The sequence below is a fragment of the Hyperolius riggenbachi genome, chromosome 12, assembly GCF_040937935.1.
Source record: "Hyperolius riggenbachi isolate aHypRig1 chromosome 12, aHypRig1.pri, whole genome shotgun sequence".
Lineage (NCBI taxonomy): Eukaryota > Metazoa > Chordata > Amphibia > Anura > Hyperoliidae > Hyperolius > Hyperolius riggenbachi.
Genome location: NC_090657.1, coordinates 167,098,458 through 167,118,042, shown reverse-complemented (window position 1 = coordinate 167,118,042; position 19,585 = coordinate 167,098,458). Strand labels below are relative to the sequence as shown.

The following is a 19,585-nucleotide window of genomic DNA, read 5'->3' as shown; positions in this document are numbered from 1 at the left end:
GTATAGTTGCCCCAGTATAGCTAGTATAGATGCCCAATATAGCTAGTATAGATGCCCCTGTATAGAGGTTATAGTTATAGAGGTTATAGCTGTTACCTTAGCTGGCGGCTGCTTCCTCTTTTATAATGCCTGGTCAGCCCCTCTCTATCATGCCCCATCTTCTTACACAGCAGCACGTCTCCCGGCTGCTGTGAATAGGCAGGAAGCATGGCAGCAGTTCCCCTGGTAACGGCGATATACATCGTCGCTATCGGATGCCGCTCTCCTGCTTGTTGCCTATTCACAGAAGCCGGGAGACACGCTGCTGTGTAAGAAGATGGGGCATGATAGAGAGGGGCTGACCAGGCATTATAAAAGAGGAAGCGGCCGCCAGCTAAGGTAACACAGCGGCAGCCGCGGGGGAGGGGGCAAGAGGCCAGACAGACCCGCGGCCCAGCTGCAAATGGCTCACGGACCAGCAGTGGGCCGCAGACCAGGGGCTGGGGACCCCTGCACTACACGATACATACATATGACTATGGTAGGGACTAGATTGTGAGCCCCTTTGAGGGACAGTTAGTGACTCTGTACAGTGCTGCGTAATATGTCGGTGCTATATAAATACTAAATTAAATAAATAAATAAATATTATTGTTATTTTTCAATTATGGGCTTGTAAATAGTGATGGACGCAAAATTGAAAAAAAATGCACCTTTATTTCCAAATAAAATATTGGTGCCATACATTGTACTAACTAGGGAATTATTTTAGGTGTTGCAATAACTGGGACAAATGGGCAAATAAAATGTATGGGTTTTAATTATGGTAGCATGTACTATTTTAAAACTATAATATTCTTTTCTTATTATTCTTTTCTTATTATTCCCCTTAAAATGCATTTAAAATAAAATAATTCTTAGCAAAAAGTACCACCCTCCCCACCCCTCTCAGTCTTGTTTCACTGAGAGCAGTGGAGATTGACTGTACTGGAGGCAGAGCTACAACGCAAAGCTCTGCCTCCCCTGGGCAGCAAAATCCGCGATCTAGAAAGTCGTGGAATTTTGCCCTGGGATTTTGGGGGGATAAATACCTTGTTTTGCCGCTGTGTTCTAGTGAATCAGTTTTGATCTTAAAGCGGTATAAAACCCTGACATTATATTCAATAAAAACATGTTTTCCTACTTTTTATATGCCATACGGTTATCATAGTTGCATTTGTGCATAGGTATTATTATTCATTTAGAAATTATGCGTTCCCAAAAGTACAGTTTTTGCTTTGAGAGCTGACTTTGCATTTTATTCATAACTGGTTTTATTCATTATGTATTGAAGGCAGAAATGCTTTGAGTTTCTGTGTCCAGGAGCTTCTCCACAGTCAGAGAATGTGTCACATTCCTCACTCGATACAATTAAGTAAACACAAGATAACATTATCTACACTTCGGATGCGTCCACATTTCTCTGCACTGAACTTTCCAGCCCTGTATGTAACCCTTTGAATGCTGTTCTAGTAAAAAAAAAAGAAAAAACAAAGAAAGTCTAATTGGTGGTGAAAAAAAACAAGATATAGATTTTTTTGTTGTGATAAGTAGTAATAAAATTATAGGCGAATGAATGGAAGGAGCGCTATTGCTCTGTTGTTTAAAGCTAATGGGAACCCATATTTAAATAAAAAAAGTCAGATACTCACCTAAGGAGAGGGAAGGCTCGGTCCTAATGAGCCTTCCCTCTCCTCTCCTGGTGCCCTCGGTGCTGCACTGGCTCCCCCGTTCACATCCCTCGCCGAGGGGACTTTGGAAGTCTTGGGGAGCCGAGTCCTCCCGAAGACAGGCGACACACATGCACAGTGGGAATGATGGGGGTGCACGTGCACAGTGGGAATGACGGGGGCGCACACGTGCACAGTGGGAATGATGGGGGAGCACGTGCACAGTGGGAATGACGGGGGCACACACGTGCACAGTGTGAATGACGGGGGTGCACACGTGCACAGTGGGAATGACGGGGGCGCACACGAGCACAGTGGGAATGACAGGGGCGCACACGTGCACAGTGGGAATGACGGGGCGCACACGTGCACAGTGGGAATGATGGGGGCGCACACGTGCACAGTGGGAATGACGGGGGCACACACGTGCACAGTGGGAATGACGGGGGCACACACGTACACAGTGGGAATGATGGAGGCGCACGTGCACAGTGGGAATGACGGGGGCGCACACGTGCACAGTAGGAATGATGGGGGAGCACGTGCACAGTGGGAATGACGGGGAACACACATGCACAGTGTGAATGACGGGGGCGCACACGTGCACAGTGGTAATGACGGGGGCGCACACGTGCACAGTGGGAATGATGGGGGCGCACACGTGCACAGTAGGAATGACGGGGGCGCACACGTGCACAGTGGGAATGACGAGGGCACACACGTGCACAGTGGGAATGATGGGGGCGCACGTGCACAGTGGGAATGACGGGGGCGCACACGTGCACAGTGGGAATGACAGGGGCGCACACGTGCACAGTGGGAATGACGGGGTGCACACGTGCACAGTGGGAATGACGGGGCACACACGTGCACAGTGGGAATGATGGGGGCGCACGTGCACAGTGGGAATGACGGGGGCACACACATGCACAGTGGGAATGATGGGGGCGCACGTGCACAGTGGGAATGACGGGGCGCACACTTGCACATTGGGAATGATGGGGGCGCACACGTGCACAGTGGGAATGATGGGGGCACACGTGCACAGTGGGAATGACGGGGGCGCACACGTGCACAGTGGGAATGACGGGGCACACACGTGCACAGTGGGAATGATGGGGGTGCACATGCACAGTGGGAATGACGTGGGCGCACACGTGCACAGTGGGAATGATGGGGGTGTTCGTGCACAGTGGGAATGACGGGGGCGCACACGTGCACATGTGGAAGAGCACATGCACAAGTGCAGGGCGGCATTAAGTGCAGGACGTGACTCTCACATCCTGGAAGCTTTAGGAGGAAAAATTAAGATGTGAGACACGCTTCCAAGAACCTGAACTACCGTAGTTAAATAGGATTAAATATGGCAGCTTCCAAATCCCTCTCCCTTCAGGTGTCTTTTATCTACCATTGGTGGTAAACTTACGGATTTGTTACTGTGCTCTCATAATATTTGCATTGTAGTGTGTTAGGAGTTTTGAGCATTGAGATTGCTGTGTGACTTATAGAATGGTACTTGCCACAATATAACTCACTGCTAGACTGAACAGAGCTGTATATGCCAGGGTATGCGACACAATGTGCTTTGTTAAATAATTGTTCAAACTTCAATATAAAGATCTCTGAAAAAAATGCTCATCACAACTTGTACATGTTCAAGTAGGAACAGGTTTTGTTGTCTGGTGATCAGACTCTGGAAGGAGGAGAATAGCTGTAATGTAATTCCCCTAATGTGGCAATAAAGAGACCACAATCACTTGGATATATAAAAAAAAAAAAATCAGTCCTTTTCAAACAACGCTGAAAGTGGCAAGAGATATAAGAAGCTGCAGTGCAAGTCAATGTAGCATTCGGAGCATCAGCAGTACCAGTAGTGAATGTGTGCTTCGCTCCCCCTCCACTCTGTTTTAAGTGGCAAATGTGAATGAATCCTATGCTTACACATGTGCTTCTGCCCCAATGAATCGTACCATTTTAGGCAGTGAGAACCGGCTCTTAACTGATTGCAATTCCTTAAAGTGTACCTAAGACCAAAAAGATCTCAGGTTTTATACTTAACTGTGGCTTCCTCCAGCCCACATGAGGCCGCTCCATCTCTCGCCATCTCCCCGGACCACTCCTGTCTCCTACTGGACAGCCTGGTACCCTGGCCGAGTAGCGCTTCTTCACCCATGCACGGCCCCGGCCACGCACGTTTCCCTGACGCGCTCAGGGAGAGAGACCAAGCGGCCTCAAGGGAGCTGGAGGAAGCCCCAGGTAAGTATAAAACCCAAGACCTCTTTGGTCTCAGATTTCCTTTAAAGCTGAATTACAGTCTGGCAAAACATACGATAAAAAATATTTTACTAACTTTTTCCATTCAATGATTCTGCTTTTTAACGTCCCAAAGTAATCTTTGTAAAAAACAGAGCTTGACTGAGCATAGAGTACTGTGCTGAGAGATGCCAATACATGGGCATTCAGTTCTTCAGTGAGCAGCATTATATTTCCTCTGCTTCCTTTCAATGAATCCTGCTCAAAGAAAGAAACTCTCTGCTGTGCTTGCTCTGCCTTACCAACTGCATTTAGTGATCAAACAGCAATCTGGGTGGCTGCTGTGACAGTGCAGCAAGGTGTAAGCTTTGGAGCAAAGAGAAACACAATGTATTAACCCTTTTACCACTTAACTATAAGGTCTTTTTGAAAAAAAAATCAGCTTGTTCCCACTGTTCTACTTAACATATCCTGCAAATTTGGTGTTTATATAATGTAAGGGGGCTTTGCTATTAACCGCTAAAGTTGGCGGGTTTTCAGGTTATAATCATGGCCATCACGGCTAAATCCGTGATCACGAGCCAGATTTGGACAACGATCACGAGTGCATTTGGAACTGAATCAGTGAACGAGAGGCGATCACAAATTCGGAATCCAACCTCGTGATCAGCAAAAACAGCTTGTGATCACGGGTTACCTGTGATCACGAGGCCGTGGAGAGCAACACTGCATAAGATTTTCTTTGCATGATGAAACCCTGACAAAAGAACCAGATTGTTGGGAAACAAACTGAGTAGATTCATGTGTGGAAAATCTAGAGCATTAGGACCATGCATCGTACAAAAGTAAGAGACCCAACATGCCATGACTGATCGTCATACTGCTTTACTGAGTATTATTATTATTTTATTTATATAGCACCAATTTTTTTTGTAGTGCTGTACATAGTACAAAACAAATAGTGGAGAGCAAAGATACATGAGAAATCAAAAACTCTGTACAATCAGGACATCCAGCTATATGAATAAAATACATTGTTGATTTGCAGATTCAGGCATCACTGATTCTGGTACATGTCCATATAAGTTACAGCAGAATAAAAAAACAGTAGGAGGTCTCTGCCCTTGTGAGATTACAATCTAGAGTGTAATGGGGGTAAAGCCATTAAGTGCCTAACCCTAACCCCCATCTAATGCCTAACCCCCCATAGGTACTTAACCCCCCACAAAATGCTTAGCCCCAACCTCCTCCCCTCCTGTAGGTGCCAAACACTAAACCCCCACCTACTGCTTAACCCCAACCTCCCCCCTGTAGGTACTTAATGCTAACCCCCACAAAATGCTTAGCCCCAACCTCCTCCCCTCCTGTAGGTACCTAACGCTAAACCCCCACCTAATACTTAACCCCAACCTCCACCCCCTGTAGGTACCTAACACTAAACCCCCACCTAATGCTTAATGCCAGCCCCCCATTAGTCCCTAACCCCCCACCTAATACCTAACCCCCCTCCCCCATAGGTGGCTAAAAACAAGACCTCCTACTTAATGACTAACAATAATTTCACCACCTTATACCTAACCTTAACTCTCCGGTAAGTGCCTAACACTAACACAAAAATCAGGTTACCCAAGCGACCCATAGTTGTAGCCAATCGTCTATGATCAGCTGCAACCATTAAATAATATGTAGTAGCCGATGATTACTTGCTGCATTGGGCTACCAAATGACCACCTATGTGCAGAATTACCAAAATGAACACAAGCGTTTATTAGACGCCTGCCAACAGTGACACCCAATTGACCTGATCCGGCTGAGTGAAGGGTAGGTGGAGAGTGATGTCACCATGTAGGTAGAAAGGGGCGGAGCAAGCCACTGCTTGTAGGTCATTCTCTGTGCAACCATATTGTTGGTCAGATCTGCATGGCGCCTGACATAAGGGATATTACAATATAATAATTAGTGATAGCTTTATAATTAATTAATTAATGATAGGTTTGTAATTAATGACCTAAGTAATTAGCGATAGCTTTGAATGTAAGTATAGCCAGTGCTGTATATCGGGCTTCATTTTTCACTGCAGGATCCCTTTAAGGCTGTGAGGCAAAGGTTACGATCTTGCAGATGAAAAAATGATATAAATTATCTTATAAAGCCAGTGATTCTGGTATACCATTATTTAAGAGGGAGACGGCTACAACGGCATAAATCAGAAGCACCACGCTTTGTTTCACGATTAACTGTACTAAACCAGGAAAAAATAAATACAATAAAACAAAGAGAAAAGAGAAAACAATTCCACAGAAAGTAAAAAGAAAATACATTTAAGAGTGACTCTCTCAGCCCTGCTCCGTGATAATCGCGGATCGGATTAAAGAACAAAAATGAGGGAGCTAATTGCTTTAGGAAACGGCTCCTAAGAGATTATTTTAGAATACACACAGAGTGGAAATGAAAGGAACAATAACCATTATTTCACATTCAGGTCTCTTATGAATAGAAAGATACAAAATGTCACAATGGCAATATTATTCAGCCTCCCTTGCGGCACTGCACCTCGAAATACTGCTACAGCTGATAAGCCGGTGCTTTCCCCCGAATCACCCATAGATGGCACTGTTGTATTTCACAGCCAGGCCTCTGGCCGGGCCTTGCACACAACGCAGAGACATTTTAATTGGAATACATACATACACACAATGAATAAATATTATAATTCCTCTCCGCCGAACAGCAACATCAATACTACGGTGCGTTTGATGCTTGGATGTCATTGCCCAGAATAGTCTCACTCACCTTTCATGGCGGAGATCACACATAAATTTATGGATTGCTTTACCTACAGAGTGAAAAAAGGAGACAAGATTAAATTTCACCAAGTTATAAATCTCCCTTATTTGAGCTCTTTGAAAGCCAGTCAATGATATCTTCAAATAAACATGCCGTGGAGCACGGGGCAGCGTGCCAGCGAGGTACCAACGTTCAGCAGATCGCTGCTCATCACGGCAAACTGTCTCTTATTTTAGGGAATTGTCAGGGGGGCCGTATGTCATGTCACATACTGCAGGCGTACTATATGCAGACAAACAGGTCTGCAGATGGGAAAGGAGAGCTGGAGGCAGGATTACAGTCACTGGCAATCCTACACCATACCAGGCAATGGGCTTGTCTACGCTAATTCATTGCAGTGCAATGTAAGGCACAACTTTACATCTGTTTTAAGTTTTGAAAAGAGTGGGAAAGGGCGAGTATCTCTGTAGGATTTTATCATCATGGTAAAAGACAGAAGTGGAGGTCGGCACTGCTGTAAACTGCTTTAATTGAATCTTTGTCACATATATTATCAAAAATTGAATAAATGTGATGTGGAGTTTAGTGCACATATCAGTTCAGGTGAGCAAGTATAGGGCGGTGGGAGTCGGGCACTGAAAGCCTGACGTCCATTTCTCGCGGTCGGCGCTTCTACAGGGGGATTCTATCATTGCAGATGTCCTTGCTGGATAGCGTTCCCCCGCATTCCCGTCCCTGTCACTAGACTAGACTTTTTGTAAAATTTTGCAATAACGATTACACGTAATTATGATTTTGAAATTTAACTGATTTCACAAAATCCATTTGTAAATGTTGCATATTGCATGTAATTATGGATGCGGCAGTCATAAAAAATGTTTTGCGTAATTTGTAAAAAAAAAAAAAAATGGTAGCACAAACCAGAATGATTTTGGTGTGGTATTAGGGATAATGGAAACAAGTAAAATAACCTAAAAAGTACCTTGTATTTTTTGCAAAAATAAATTGATTAAAAAAATGGAAATGGACAGAGTGATGTCCCCCCAATTAAGACTCTTTAACCCCTTGTGACTCATGCAGGCTAGTATAGTCAGAATTCAGGGTCGAGACCTTGTGGGGCTCAGCATCCCTCTATTCCAAAGGGCAGTCCTCCCACATCATGGACCATGCAGGTTGGTATAGCTTAGGCTGAGGAGGCCCACACAGTCCAGACCCCAAATTTTGACTAAACCAGTCCGTATGGGTGACAAGGCTTGGAAGGAGGGACCCCAGACTGTCCATTTCCATTTTTTCTCTCAAAAATTACAAGGTCTTTTTTGATTTTTTTACTTGTTTCCACTATCCCCTATATTATATAATTATGGTTACACGCTAATGAATTACAAACTTGACAGATTTTGCATTGTAATTGCAAATCTTGATGTGAAATGCACTACCTGTGACAGCAGGCATGAGTGCTGAATGTTACAGTAGGTAGAACAAAACAAAGTTTTGTAAAAGTAATAGCATACAGTTAAATTCTGCACACTTTTAGGGATCTATTCCCCTTCTTCAGGCACATTTCCAGATGTTAGCTGAAGTAAAACACTGCATGCAGGTAAATACTAAACACAAAAATACTATTATTTTACTATTTTAACTTACTATTTACCTGCATACATTGTTTTACTTCAGATAACATCGGGAAATATGCCTGAAGAAGGGGACTAGATCCCAAAAGCTTGCATAATTTAACTTAATCAGTTAACCATTAAAAGGTGTAACTTTTACAAGACTTTGTTTTTCTACCTACATAATTTGTTTGGCTCATAGAGCGCAGAAACACTTTTGCTAATACTGAATGTTATAGGAAAAACTCCATTGTGGGAACAGCTGTCAGAGGTGGGCTTTCTCCTGCTTTTAGAATAAAATCCTCTTGCGCCCTAATGGTTTTCAGAGACAAGAAAATAAATTCTGGGCGGAGCAATAGGCAGCACCAAAAAAAAAAAAAAAAAATGGCAAAACTCGCAGAAACCTGAGCATAGGAATTTGAACAGCGAATGAAAATAGCATGTATCATTCTCAGCATTTCTGTATTAAATCCCTATACATACATTAAATCTGATCAAGCAGAAACGGTTGGATTAGCGAAGAAGACCTGGAGGACTACTACAAATGATGTCAAATCCTCTTCCCTCAGCTGTTAGCATCCTGTGGGACATTCCCACACTTCAGAGTGCCCACCCTTTGGGAGTGGCCACTAATCTACACACACCTCCTCCTGAAATCTTACACCACACTAATCACCACACAGATCAGGTGTTTCTGACAGTATTGTCAGATCAGATCAGCATTGTACACCCAGCCAGCCAGGTAATCAATGCAAAAACACTTCACATGCAAGGCACAGAACTTCTTGCATTGCAAATAATGCACAAAAAAACCATAAGCTTGAACCAGGGATCTAAACGAAATAGCTGATATCTATATTGAGAGGTACAGACTAACCAGCTCATGGTGACCCAGAACTCATTGGAGTGTGTAAGGGACTACAATGGTCCTAAAAGCCCCCTTACTAAGATGTTAAGAAAAACAAAAATTTGCTTTCCTAAAACAGAAAGAATTTGCGATAATTCAGGTTGGAGTGAGCTCGAGATGTCTCCCAGAGCACCACTGCTGAATATATGCACATTAACCATTGTACCCTTAGAAGCTAAACACACCTCCAGAACAGCTGGAATGCAATGATGTGTCAGCTTGTAAAATTGTACAGAGCCATAATAATCCAACATGCATACAGACTGTTTCGGATTGTTCGATCCTCATCAGTGCATGGCATGGATTAATCTGGCTCTATGGAGTAGGGCTTGTAAACCGAGAGGTACAGACTAACCAGCAAGCTCATGGTGACCCAGAACTTATTGGAGTGTGTAAGGGACTACAATGGTCCTAAAAGCCCCCTTACTAAGATGTTAAGAAAAACAAAAATTTGCTTTCCTAAAACAGAAAGAATTTGCGATAATTCAGGTTGGAGTGAGCTCGAGATGTCTCCCAGAGCACCACTGCGGAATATATGTAAATTAACTATTGAGAAAACCTGTTTAAAGTTTGTGGGCTGTGAGCCCCTTCCCTCCGAAAAAAGTATCAGTTTATTTGATGGGGAAATTCAAGTTGGGTGTTTCAATCAATCTTCATAGGCTAGGGATTTTTAGTAGGATTCTCATTGGTCTACTTAGTGGACCAATGAGGAGCACTAGTAAGAGCTATAACGATGCTTGAGGAGGAGGAGAGTTGCAGCAATGGTCTCGGCAGTTCAGCTGAAGCCACCATGGAGTGATGGGGAGGGATGGTGCCAGGATGTAGCGGTGGGTGTTAGGTCAGTGGTAGGGAGCTTTATTGCATTAGCGGTGGACTTCGGGTAACAGCAATGGGTATACATGTAAAGCGAGGCAGCCCAGTACAAAATTTTGCTTGTTTACTTTGCTCTTTACACTCGGCACATGGCTTAGGTGAAGCTGGTTAATCCTGAGCAAAGTCAGGTGATAAGAAGCTGGCATGCTGCAGAGGGCTTGGGTCAAGTAGGTAGGCTGTAGTAGGATGAGGTAGCTTCATCTATAGTAACAGAGCAAAGCTTGTGGGATAGCAGACTGAAACACTGAAACATTGTGTCTGATAAGATCATTTTTTACATTGAACTTGTTAGCCAGGTCTTTGGCACAGAATTCCTATTACTGGGCTGGAAATGAGAAGAATGAGAAGGGACTCAACCAAGAGTTAGAAGCCTGGGAGGCTATTTCAGCACAAGACAGAATAAATACTTGTCTGGCTGGAGAAGAAGATCCCTAAGGAGATGAGATTTTCTACATTTGTATCAAGGCCTTAATGCAAATGTAGAAAATCTCCTCTCATTGGGGATCTTCTTGCACAGCCAGACAAGTATTTATTCTGTCTTCTACCCTAATAGCCTCCCAGGCTTCTCTCCGTTTAATCTCTTCTCATTCCTCTCATTCCTAACCCAGTCCCTTCTCAACCCCTAGCGGCGAGAGCTGACAGGGACAAGAGAACATGGCTGATGATTCAGCCATGTAAGTAACCTGAGAGCTGGGCGAAGCTAGGGCGAGAAGGGGCGTGACCAGGTGGGCTCTGAGCTGGACTGTCCAAGAACAATAGGGTCACCAGGTGTGAAGGAAAGGTGGAGTGTCCTGGCCAGGGCTAGGACACTATAAGACCAAGGGGGCTGGCCAAGCAGCCTCCTTTTTGGATCGTTTGGATACAGCAAACTTCGCTGGAACTGAGGGCTGGGGTAAGTGCTGCCTAAGTTTATTTGGGGCCTAGCCAGACACCCTTCTCCCCAATCATCTCCCGACCCCTGGGCTTTAGTTTAGCAGCAGGGACACAGCCTGTGAGCATACATCCCCTGTTGCTCCTGGTCTGCCCTTTCATTTTATCCCCTTCTGCTCCTCATCTGCCCTTTCATTAGCCCCCCCCCCCCCACCGGAGCAAACCTTACCCATTATCCCCCATCAGCGTAGCCCAGCAGACAGGGCAGCAGTACACAGGGACTGCCATGGATGCCTCCATGCAACAGCTGTGGGACCGGGTGCGGGCCATGCCAGGCGAGCTGGGGATGGAATGGCTGCAAACACGGCTCACTAACCTGGCTGGCGCCCCGCGGCCGGAGAACACTAGGAGGAGGAGGCCACCAGTCCGCTTTGGTCCCGCAGGCTCTCCAGCCAGGAGCAGTAGACATGGGGAGGAAGGTCCCATTAGGCCCGAGGTCGGCGCGGCAGGCCCCAGTCATCAGTTCAACGGGGGAGATCGGTGGCGGGGGACGGGGGCGAGGATCGCAGGCGGGCGAGGAACGGGCCAAGTGTAGAAGCCAGCCTGACTGGGGAGAGCTGTTCGTCCGGTCCGCAGCAGCCCGCAGGCCCACGCCCCCTTCCTCTCCCTTGTGCACTCCAAAATGGCCGCCACCCGGAGCTCCAAGAAAATGGCCGCCACCCGGAGCTCCAAGAAAATGGCCGCCGCCAGGACAGGGCACAACGGAGCCCCGGTCAGCGCGGCCAGGAGGGAGATACCGCCAGCGGTGGGGCCATCAAGGGCCCATCTTCAATCTCCCCAGTCCACCACCTATCCAATCCACCCCCGGCTAGCCGGCAGACGACCCTCCCCACCCCCGCAGACCACACAAACATTGCCACCCAGTATAGCTTTGGGTTCACAAAAAGATGGCCAATTAAAAGGGCCACTACAAAGCCAAGCACCTGAACTGGGGGCCAGCATGGGGAGTCATGGACCACAGACGAGGGGCCCCAGGGGGTCAGGCAGGCGCAGGGCAGCGCAGGGTAGTGGCCACAGGGGCGGGGGGAAGCAGAAGGGGCCAGTAGCAGTGAGCAGGGGGGCCAATAGAAGCCAGGGCGGGGGCCACGGGACAGCAAGGAGACCCGGCGGGTCAGAAGGGGCCAGAGGGCGACAGCAGCAGGCAGAGAGTGCCACAGAGGTGAGTCCGGCGGAGGAAGTTGGGGAGAGCGAGGGGGAGGGAAAACAAGAGTAAGAGCAGGAACAATACTGGGACCAGCAGGAGGAAGGCTGGGGATACCAAGAGGCTGCGGGGGACGTGATGGCATGGCAACGACAGGTCGCCCGGCTGCAGTATAACTGGGCGGAGGAGGTCTCTTCTTTGTTATTACCTCCGCAGATCACCCATCACGGCTCCGGGGAGCAGATAGCTCAGGGGCCACATGGAAGAGATGGACCAGCGGCAACTCCAGAGATGGAACACTGGGCAGGTGAGACTAATGGAATGATTGCTAATGAAATTCCCGTTCTTAGAACTGCTAAAAATGTCTCCCAGGAGGTGGACCAGCGAACTTTGCTGCTGGAAATTCTAAAGGCTATTAGGGCGAATGATACAACTCACCAGGTGGGGGCCTGGGGGGGAGAGGAAGCAGGGCCCGCGAAGCAGGGGGAAGGGAGCTGCTCGGTCCCAGAGGTTGTGGATGTTCAATCGCTGGTCGTCGCAACCCCAGAGGCGGGAACGACCGAGAAATCCGAACGGACACCCCGAGTGGCCGACTCGGCGAAGAGCAGCACCTATGTCTGTTTCGCGGGTCCATTGGGTTTCCATGTATCAGAGGAAACAAAGGAAAACATTTGGAATCGTCAGTACATAGACATATTCACCATGCTCCCGCTAGATAGTTATAACATAGAAAAGTGGGAGAGGGGCAAGGAACACCGCAAGGAAGAGGACTACCAAAGGAGGATGTATAGGTTGATACCTAGGACATTTCCCAATTGATCGAGAGCTTTTCACATCTTTGTCAGCATAGTGGGTGAAAAGACCCCAGAATAGTACGCAGCAATGTTCTGTTATTTAGACGGCATCAGGGAAGCATACCACAAGTATGGAGGGAAGGCCTGGCTGCTCTATGATGAACAGTTCTGGCAAAAAATGGCAGTCAGACCATCTTTGACTTGGGAACACAGGGACGACATGCTATGGATGTCGCTGAGTAGCCCAGCCAAGCCGGAATACGGGAGTGAGCACAAGGGTGGCCACAACCCCCCCTTTCAAGCGGCGGCCGGCGGGGCAGATGCCTCGCTGGCACAGCAGAAAAGAGGTTTATGCTGGAACTACAACAACGATACCTGCAAGCAAGGAAACACATGCAGATATAAACATGATTGCGCGGCCTGTGGGGCCAGCGGCATCCAGGGGCTAAATGTTTCAAAAGGAATAAAAACACACAGGGAACCAAAACAGAGCAAGGAACTGGAAAAGGGGGTCACACCAGTTAACGTCGGGGCGATGGTCCCATGGCTAGATAGGTACCCCAATAGGGAACAGGCCGACCTTCTAGCATATGGCTTTCAGGAGGGTTTTCTAATACCATGCGAATCGGCCTACACAAACGACCAATGCAAAAATTTGAAATCCGCTCACCAATTCCCAGAAGTGGTGGCACAGAAACTTGAAAAGGAACTAGCCATGGAAAGGATGGCAGGCCCTTTTCAGCACCCACCCATACCCAATCTGCACATCTCACCCCACATCTCACCCCTAGGCGTAGTCCCTAAAAAAGAGGCAGGTAAATACCGCCTCATCCATCATCTATAGCACCCACGGGGCACGTCGGTAAACGAGAAAAATGGTGAGAAAAATGGGACAAGGGGCACTAATGGGCAAGGTAGATAGAATGGGTAGTGAAGAGGGAAAGCGGCTCCAAGGGCCTGGTGCATTATTTAGACGACTTCCTTTGTGTGGGCCTGGCCGGGTGAGTGCGGGCATCTGATGCGAATGCTGGTAGAGACATTCAACCTATTTGGGGTACCCTTAGCAGCCGAAAAGACAGAGGGCCCAACAAGGCAAATCAAGTTCCTAGGCATAGAGATAGACTCGGAAGTGATGGAATTAAGGCTACCAGAGGAGAAGGTGAGCGACCTCAAAACTGAGGTGGGAAAGTCCCTTACCGGCAAGAAAATGACACTGCGCGACGTGCAGTCGCTATTAGGTAAACTTAACTTTGCATGCAGAGTCATGCCGATGGGCAGGATCTTCTGCAGGCGCTTGGCCTTTCTGACAAAAGGAGTACAGCGGCCCCACCACTTCATCAGGCTAAATCAGGATGCAAAAGATGACTTAAGAGTATGGGAATCCTTCCTAGCAGAGTACAATGGTAGAACGCTGTGGCCCCGGGAGTGGCGCACAAACGAGGAACTACAGCCTTTTACCGACGCTGCAGGGTCCACGGGTTTTGGGGGCCTTTTTCAAAGGACGCTGGGTAAGCAGCAAGTGGCCACACCCATGGCTGCGGTCACCACTGGGTAAAAACCTGGCATTCCTGGAGTTCTTCCCACTGGTAGTAGTACTGTTGGTCTGGGGTCACGATTTGGCGAACGGGGCAGTCCGATTTTGCACAGACAACATGGCGGTTGTGGCAGCGGTAAACAATCTGACATCATCATCACCCCCAGTTGTGAGTCTCATCAGGCAGTTTGTACTAAAGTGTCTGCAGCATAACATTAACTTTAGGGCAGTATACATCCCCGGTACGGAAAACGGGATAGCTGATGCTGATCTCGTTTTCAGCTGGACCGTTTCCGGAAGCTGGCCCCAGAGGCGGACGAGAGGCCTACACAGATACCACCAGACCTATGGGACACATTCTCAACAGACTGGCGAGTTGGGTGAGACAGTCCATCTTACCAACCACTTGGAAGGCATACGCAAGGGTATGGAATAGGTGGGCGGACTTAGAAATCAGGTGCCCACCAAGTAACACCGAAGAGAAAAAGAGCCTTATGCTACACTTTCTTGACAACATATGTGCCACGGCTACCTCACTCTCTGCAGTGGACAAGGCCATGGCAGCACTGGCATTCCAATTTAAGTTAAGGGGGGAGGATGATTTAACCAAGGTTTTCATGATTCGCCAGGTGGTCAAGGGTTTTAGACATAGGGGCAAAAAAAGAATTGGGGGGTGATAGCCGAAGGCCCATCACGCTGGCACTGCTGATTGAACTACTGGACACACTGGAGGTATATTGCCGCAGTGAGCATGAAGTTCGTCTGTTTCAACTGGCTTTTGCATTAGACTTCCATAGAGCACTAAGGTCGGGGGAGCTGGTAGGCACCAATAGAAGGAGTGGGGGGGGGGGGGGGGGGGGTACAGCGGGAGGATATCTCGCTGTCTCAAGGCAGCTTGTGGGTACACATCCCCAGGTCAAAGACTGACCAAAGGAGTGACCCTTAGGCTGAGGGAGATGGCTGAGAGCAGGGCTTTCCCGGTGCAATTGTACACAAAATTTACACAGGGACAGCCTGACCAAGCCGGTCCGCTCCTGTGGTACGAGGACGGGACTACGCTGTCCAGATTTCAGTTTGTAGCCCTGCTAAAACGCACGCTCACGGGTATCGGGTGCATCGCAGTTGAGTACGGATCACACTCTTTTCGCATCGGTGCAGCAAACGAGGCAACCAGATGGGGCCTTAGTGCGGAACTGATCAAAAATTTGGCCGATGGGAATTTCATCGGTACAGGTCTTACATTCGCCCGCATCTAGCAGAACGATAGCGATAGGGGGCAGGGAATAATATAAAAAAAAAAAAGTTAAAATGGCATGTTTTTAATGAATAGTGCGGGCCGAGCGACGAGCAGCAATGCGAGACAGAGACCGACACCTCGGGCAGGTAAGGAACAACGTTGAGGTCCACTGGTTGGGTGAGGGCGGATTGACAGTCGCGAGGCTGGCCCAACATTTTTTTAAGTTAGTAAAATCAAGAGGATGCCCAGACAAAATAATGGTCCATATAGGGGGCAACAACGTCGGGACTATGCAGCAGCATCTACTGATGCAAGAAATAATGTTGCTGTTTACGCGGATTTGGGCACTCTTTCCCCAAATCACCATAGTATGGTCGGAAATCATCCCTAGACTAACGTGGTGCCCGCACATGCCCGAGGAGGTCCTAAACCAATCCCATGCAAAAATCAACAGAGCCATTTCACAATTTATGTACAGGTCAGGGGGATTAGCGGTCCGTCACATGCTGCTCGAAAAGCCAGCAGGGCATCTAGAAAGGGATGGAGTGCACCTAAACGACCTGGGCAACAGCATCTTCTTTTATGGTCTGAGAGAGGCTCTCGAGGCAGCGCTCTGCGTGTGGGCGGGCAATCGTCCTTGAGAGGGCAAGGACGAATGCTGTGGCGGGTCCTTGACAATGCCGTATCTTTGGACATCGAGAAAGTATTTCCCACCGAGCTGGCATAACCAATTAATGCGACGAATGAGGATCCCATAATGAAATATATATGATAATGGATAATGTCACTAATGGATAATGCAATAATGTAGTGAGGAGTGGTGGTATAATGTGATAATGTAAGCTGGCTGGTGGCCGGCACGTAAGAGCATTGTCAAGGGACCTGCAGAGCGCTCAAGCGCCCCACCATCTGTTTTAATGGAGATATGTTTGTTATTGTCACTGGCGTAACAATAGGGGATGCGACCCCTGCCGTCACGGGGGGTCCCGGGGCCCCCCTAGGGGACTTTTTGGGGGCAGGAGGGGTCGCAGCATAAGAGGAGAGCTGTGGCCGCAGATCGGTGGGGAAGGGGGAAATCCCCCCCCCCTCCCTCACCTTGGGCTCTCCTCTTAGCGCTCCCCCTCCTGCAATCATTGGTGGTGCTCGTGGCAGCAACGACGGCGGCAGGCAAGCTGAGCACATACCTCCTTCTGGCTGGTCTCCGATCACTAAGTGCTTTATGGAACTCCCTGTGTAAACCCGGCCCGGAATTTTTTTTTCAGGGGGGCCCGGGGCTTTCTAGGTACGCCTCTGGTTATTGTAATATGTTCCCCCCCCCCCCTTTTTATTTCAGTGTTTTTTCACAGCTCATCTAATGTATAATGTCAATACTGTAATAAAGCTGTGGCCTTATAACTCCAATTGGGTGTCATAGCTTCTGTTACAGTAATTAGTAAGGTCGGCTCAAATAGGGCCCTACCCTGGTCATGTTGTCTTCTTAATGGCTCTCATACAGAGAGCATTCCAGAGCTCAGGGCTGGCAGTGTGAGGACTTTGCAGGTTGGTAGAGGCAGCTTTGGTCAAAGGAGAGGAGAGTGGTTTGTCATTCCATGAATAAGATAAGTCAGAAAAGGTTTAGTTAGAAAGAGTGGAGATTGAACGGGTAAAGGAGTCTGAGAAGACACTGGTTAATGTTCAGGTTTAAGAGAAGACAAAGTAGGCACATGGTAAGAACATTCTGAAGTGCTCACACAGGAGTCTGTCTTTTGGTACAATTGGAGTAACAGCAGTGCAGTCATGTGATGATCACATTATTGTTGCCCAAAATGAAGGTATTTACCAACTTTTAAAATACTGACATTTAAGGCAACAGGCTACATTTACGACTGTAGAAGAGCTTAATTGACTGTCTTTTGTCCCCAAATGTTTATGGAACAACATATTTTCTTCTTTTCAAAACATAATGATAGATGGTTAACACATTTCTGCTTTCATAATTTTTGCAGGATTTTGTTTTTCTTGTCTGCAGTTTTTAACCTCTTGATGCCTGAGAACCAAGACACTAATCAAACTCTGTGTTCTTAGCAGAAATGCAAATATGCGCATAGAATAAACAAGGGCTAACATGACTTGTCATTTGAGGCAACAGTGATGCCAGACCTTTGTACCTGTTGCACATCAGCTCTGTCAAATGTGATAAAATAAGCTTGTGCATCTCGAACAACATGGTTCTTTTTGTGTCTCTCTTTACAAACCTGGCACCGATACAGTGTTTGAAGCAGGCTCCTAATTCCATTTAGCATTTGTTGTGAGACAATCTTTTCCAGTAGATTTTGTTTGCATAGGAACATCAAAACAACAAATCTAATGTTTCCTGATATGCTTGCAACACATACAGCTGATGTGGACAAGGCTATTTGTGTTACTCTACAAAAATTGATTTTGTTAAATTCCTATTTCATCCTCCTGTTTTTTCATTGTTAGGAAAGGTAATCGGGGGACTTGCAATTACTCACACAATTTTCATATTTGATGTAGCTGTTCCTAAATTCCACCTTGTGAGTCAGTGTCCAGAGAGAAAAGTGTCAGTCAAAGACCTCCTTCTTTTCCACCTCTGCCAAGAACCTTTGGAGTCGCCCCCAATCCCCTTCGGTGTGTCACCGAGCGATCTGCCCGGTGAATCGTCTTGGCTGAACATAGACTTGCTGAATTGTCCTCCTATTCACCCTGCCCAGTCCATGCCATCCTATCATGATCAACGCTGTGAGCCCTAAGAGTTTGAACTGGATCCTCTGGTTAATTGGTAGCCAATGAAGTGCTTGACAGAGAGGAGCAGCAGAGCAAGAGCAAGAAGAATGAGATGAACAGCTGAGTTCAGTAGATTGGAGTGGTGCCAGTCTGTTAGTTGGTAGTCCACAAAGTAGTATGTTACAATAGTAAGAGATATTATAAGAGCATGTATTAACAGTTTAGTTGTGTCTTGAGTGAGAAAATTTCGGATACAAATGTTTTTGAGTTGGAGATGACAGGAGCTGCTTAGGGAGTGAATGTGGGGAATAAAAGAGACAGAGAGGAGTCAAATAATACCCCTAAGCACCGTGCTTTTGGAACTGAAGTTATTAGGGTAGTTTTAAAGGGGTTCTGTGTGTGTGTGTGTGTGTGTGGGGGGGGGGGGTTGAAAATAAAAACAGACATTTACATGGGGCTTCTATCGGCCCCCTGCAGCTGTAATGTCCCACGCCGTCCTCCAACGATGCTCCATGCCCCGCCGCTGGTCCCAATTTGATATTCACCTAAGAAGATGAATAGTGCTCGCTCTCGCATGCGTCATTGGGAATCTACTGCGCAGACGTAAGCTCCCGATGACGCGCAGGTGAGACCGTGCAACCGCAGTCTAATTAGACGGCAGATTAGACCGGGACCAGTGGTGGGGAACAGAGCATCGTTGGAGGACGGCGTGGGACATTACAGCTGCAGGGGGCCGATAGAAGCACCAGGTAAGTGTTCCTTTTTATTTTTAACCCCCCACAGAACTCCATTTATTGTTATATCAGACAGAGAGATAGACAGGGATGGTGGAAAGATGATTAGTTCTATTTTACTCATATCATATTACGTTTTAAGAAGCAAGAGGTCGGTCATGTCAGAAACTCATGTGAGGAGGGATTTAAGTTCTGGAGCCAAGATGTACAGTTGTGTATCATCAGCATATAAGTGGTATTGAAAACCAAATGAGTTGATTAAAGTGTACCAGAGATCATTAGAACATACAAGTTTTATACATACCTGGGGCTTCCTCTAGCCCCATGCACACGGATCGCTCCCATGCTGCCATCCTCAGTCTTCTCCCTC

The 19,585-nt window shown here is 47.3% G+C and overlaps 1 protein-coding gene across 4 annotated transcripts in view; it reads right to left on the bottom strand.

Annotated features, from left to right (window-relative positions):
* Window positions 1-19,585, bottom strand: part of LOC137542432 (cadherin-like protein 26) — a 604,516-nt gene that overhangs the window by 551,371 nt on the left and 33,560 nt on the right. For all 4 annotated transcript variants that reach the window (XM_068264331.1, XM_068264330.1, XM_068264332.1 and 1 more), the window contains exon 2: window positions 6,735-6,777. In XM_068264331.1, the coding sequence (XP_068120432.1) occupies window positions 6,735-6,757 (23 nt within the window). In that variant the 5' untranslated portion in view covers window positions 6,758-6,777. The remainder of the gene's footprint in view (window positions 1-6,734; window positions 6,778-19,585) is intronic.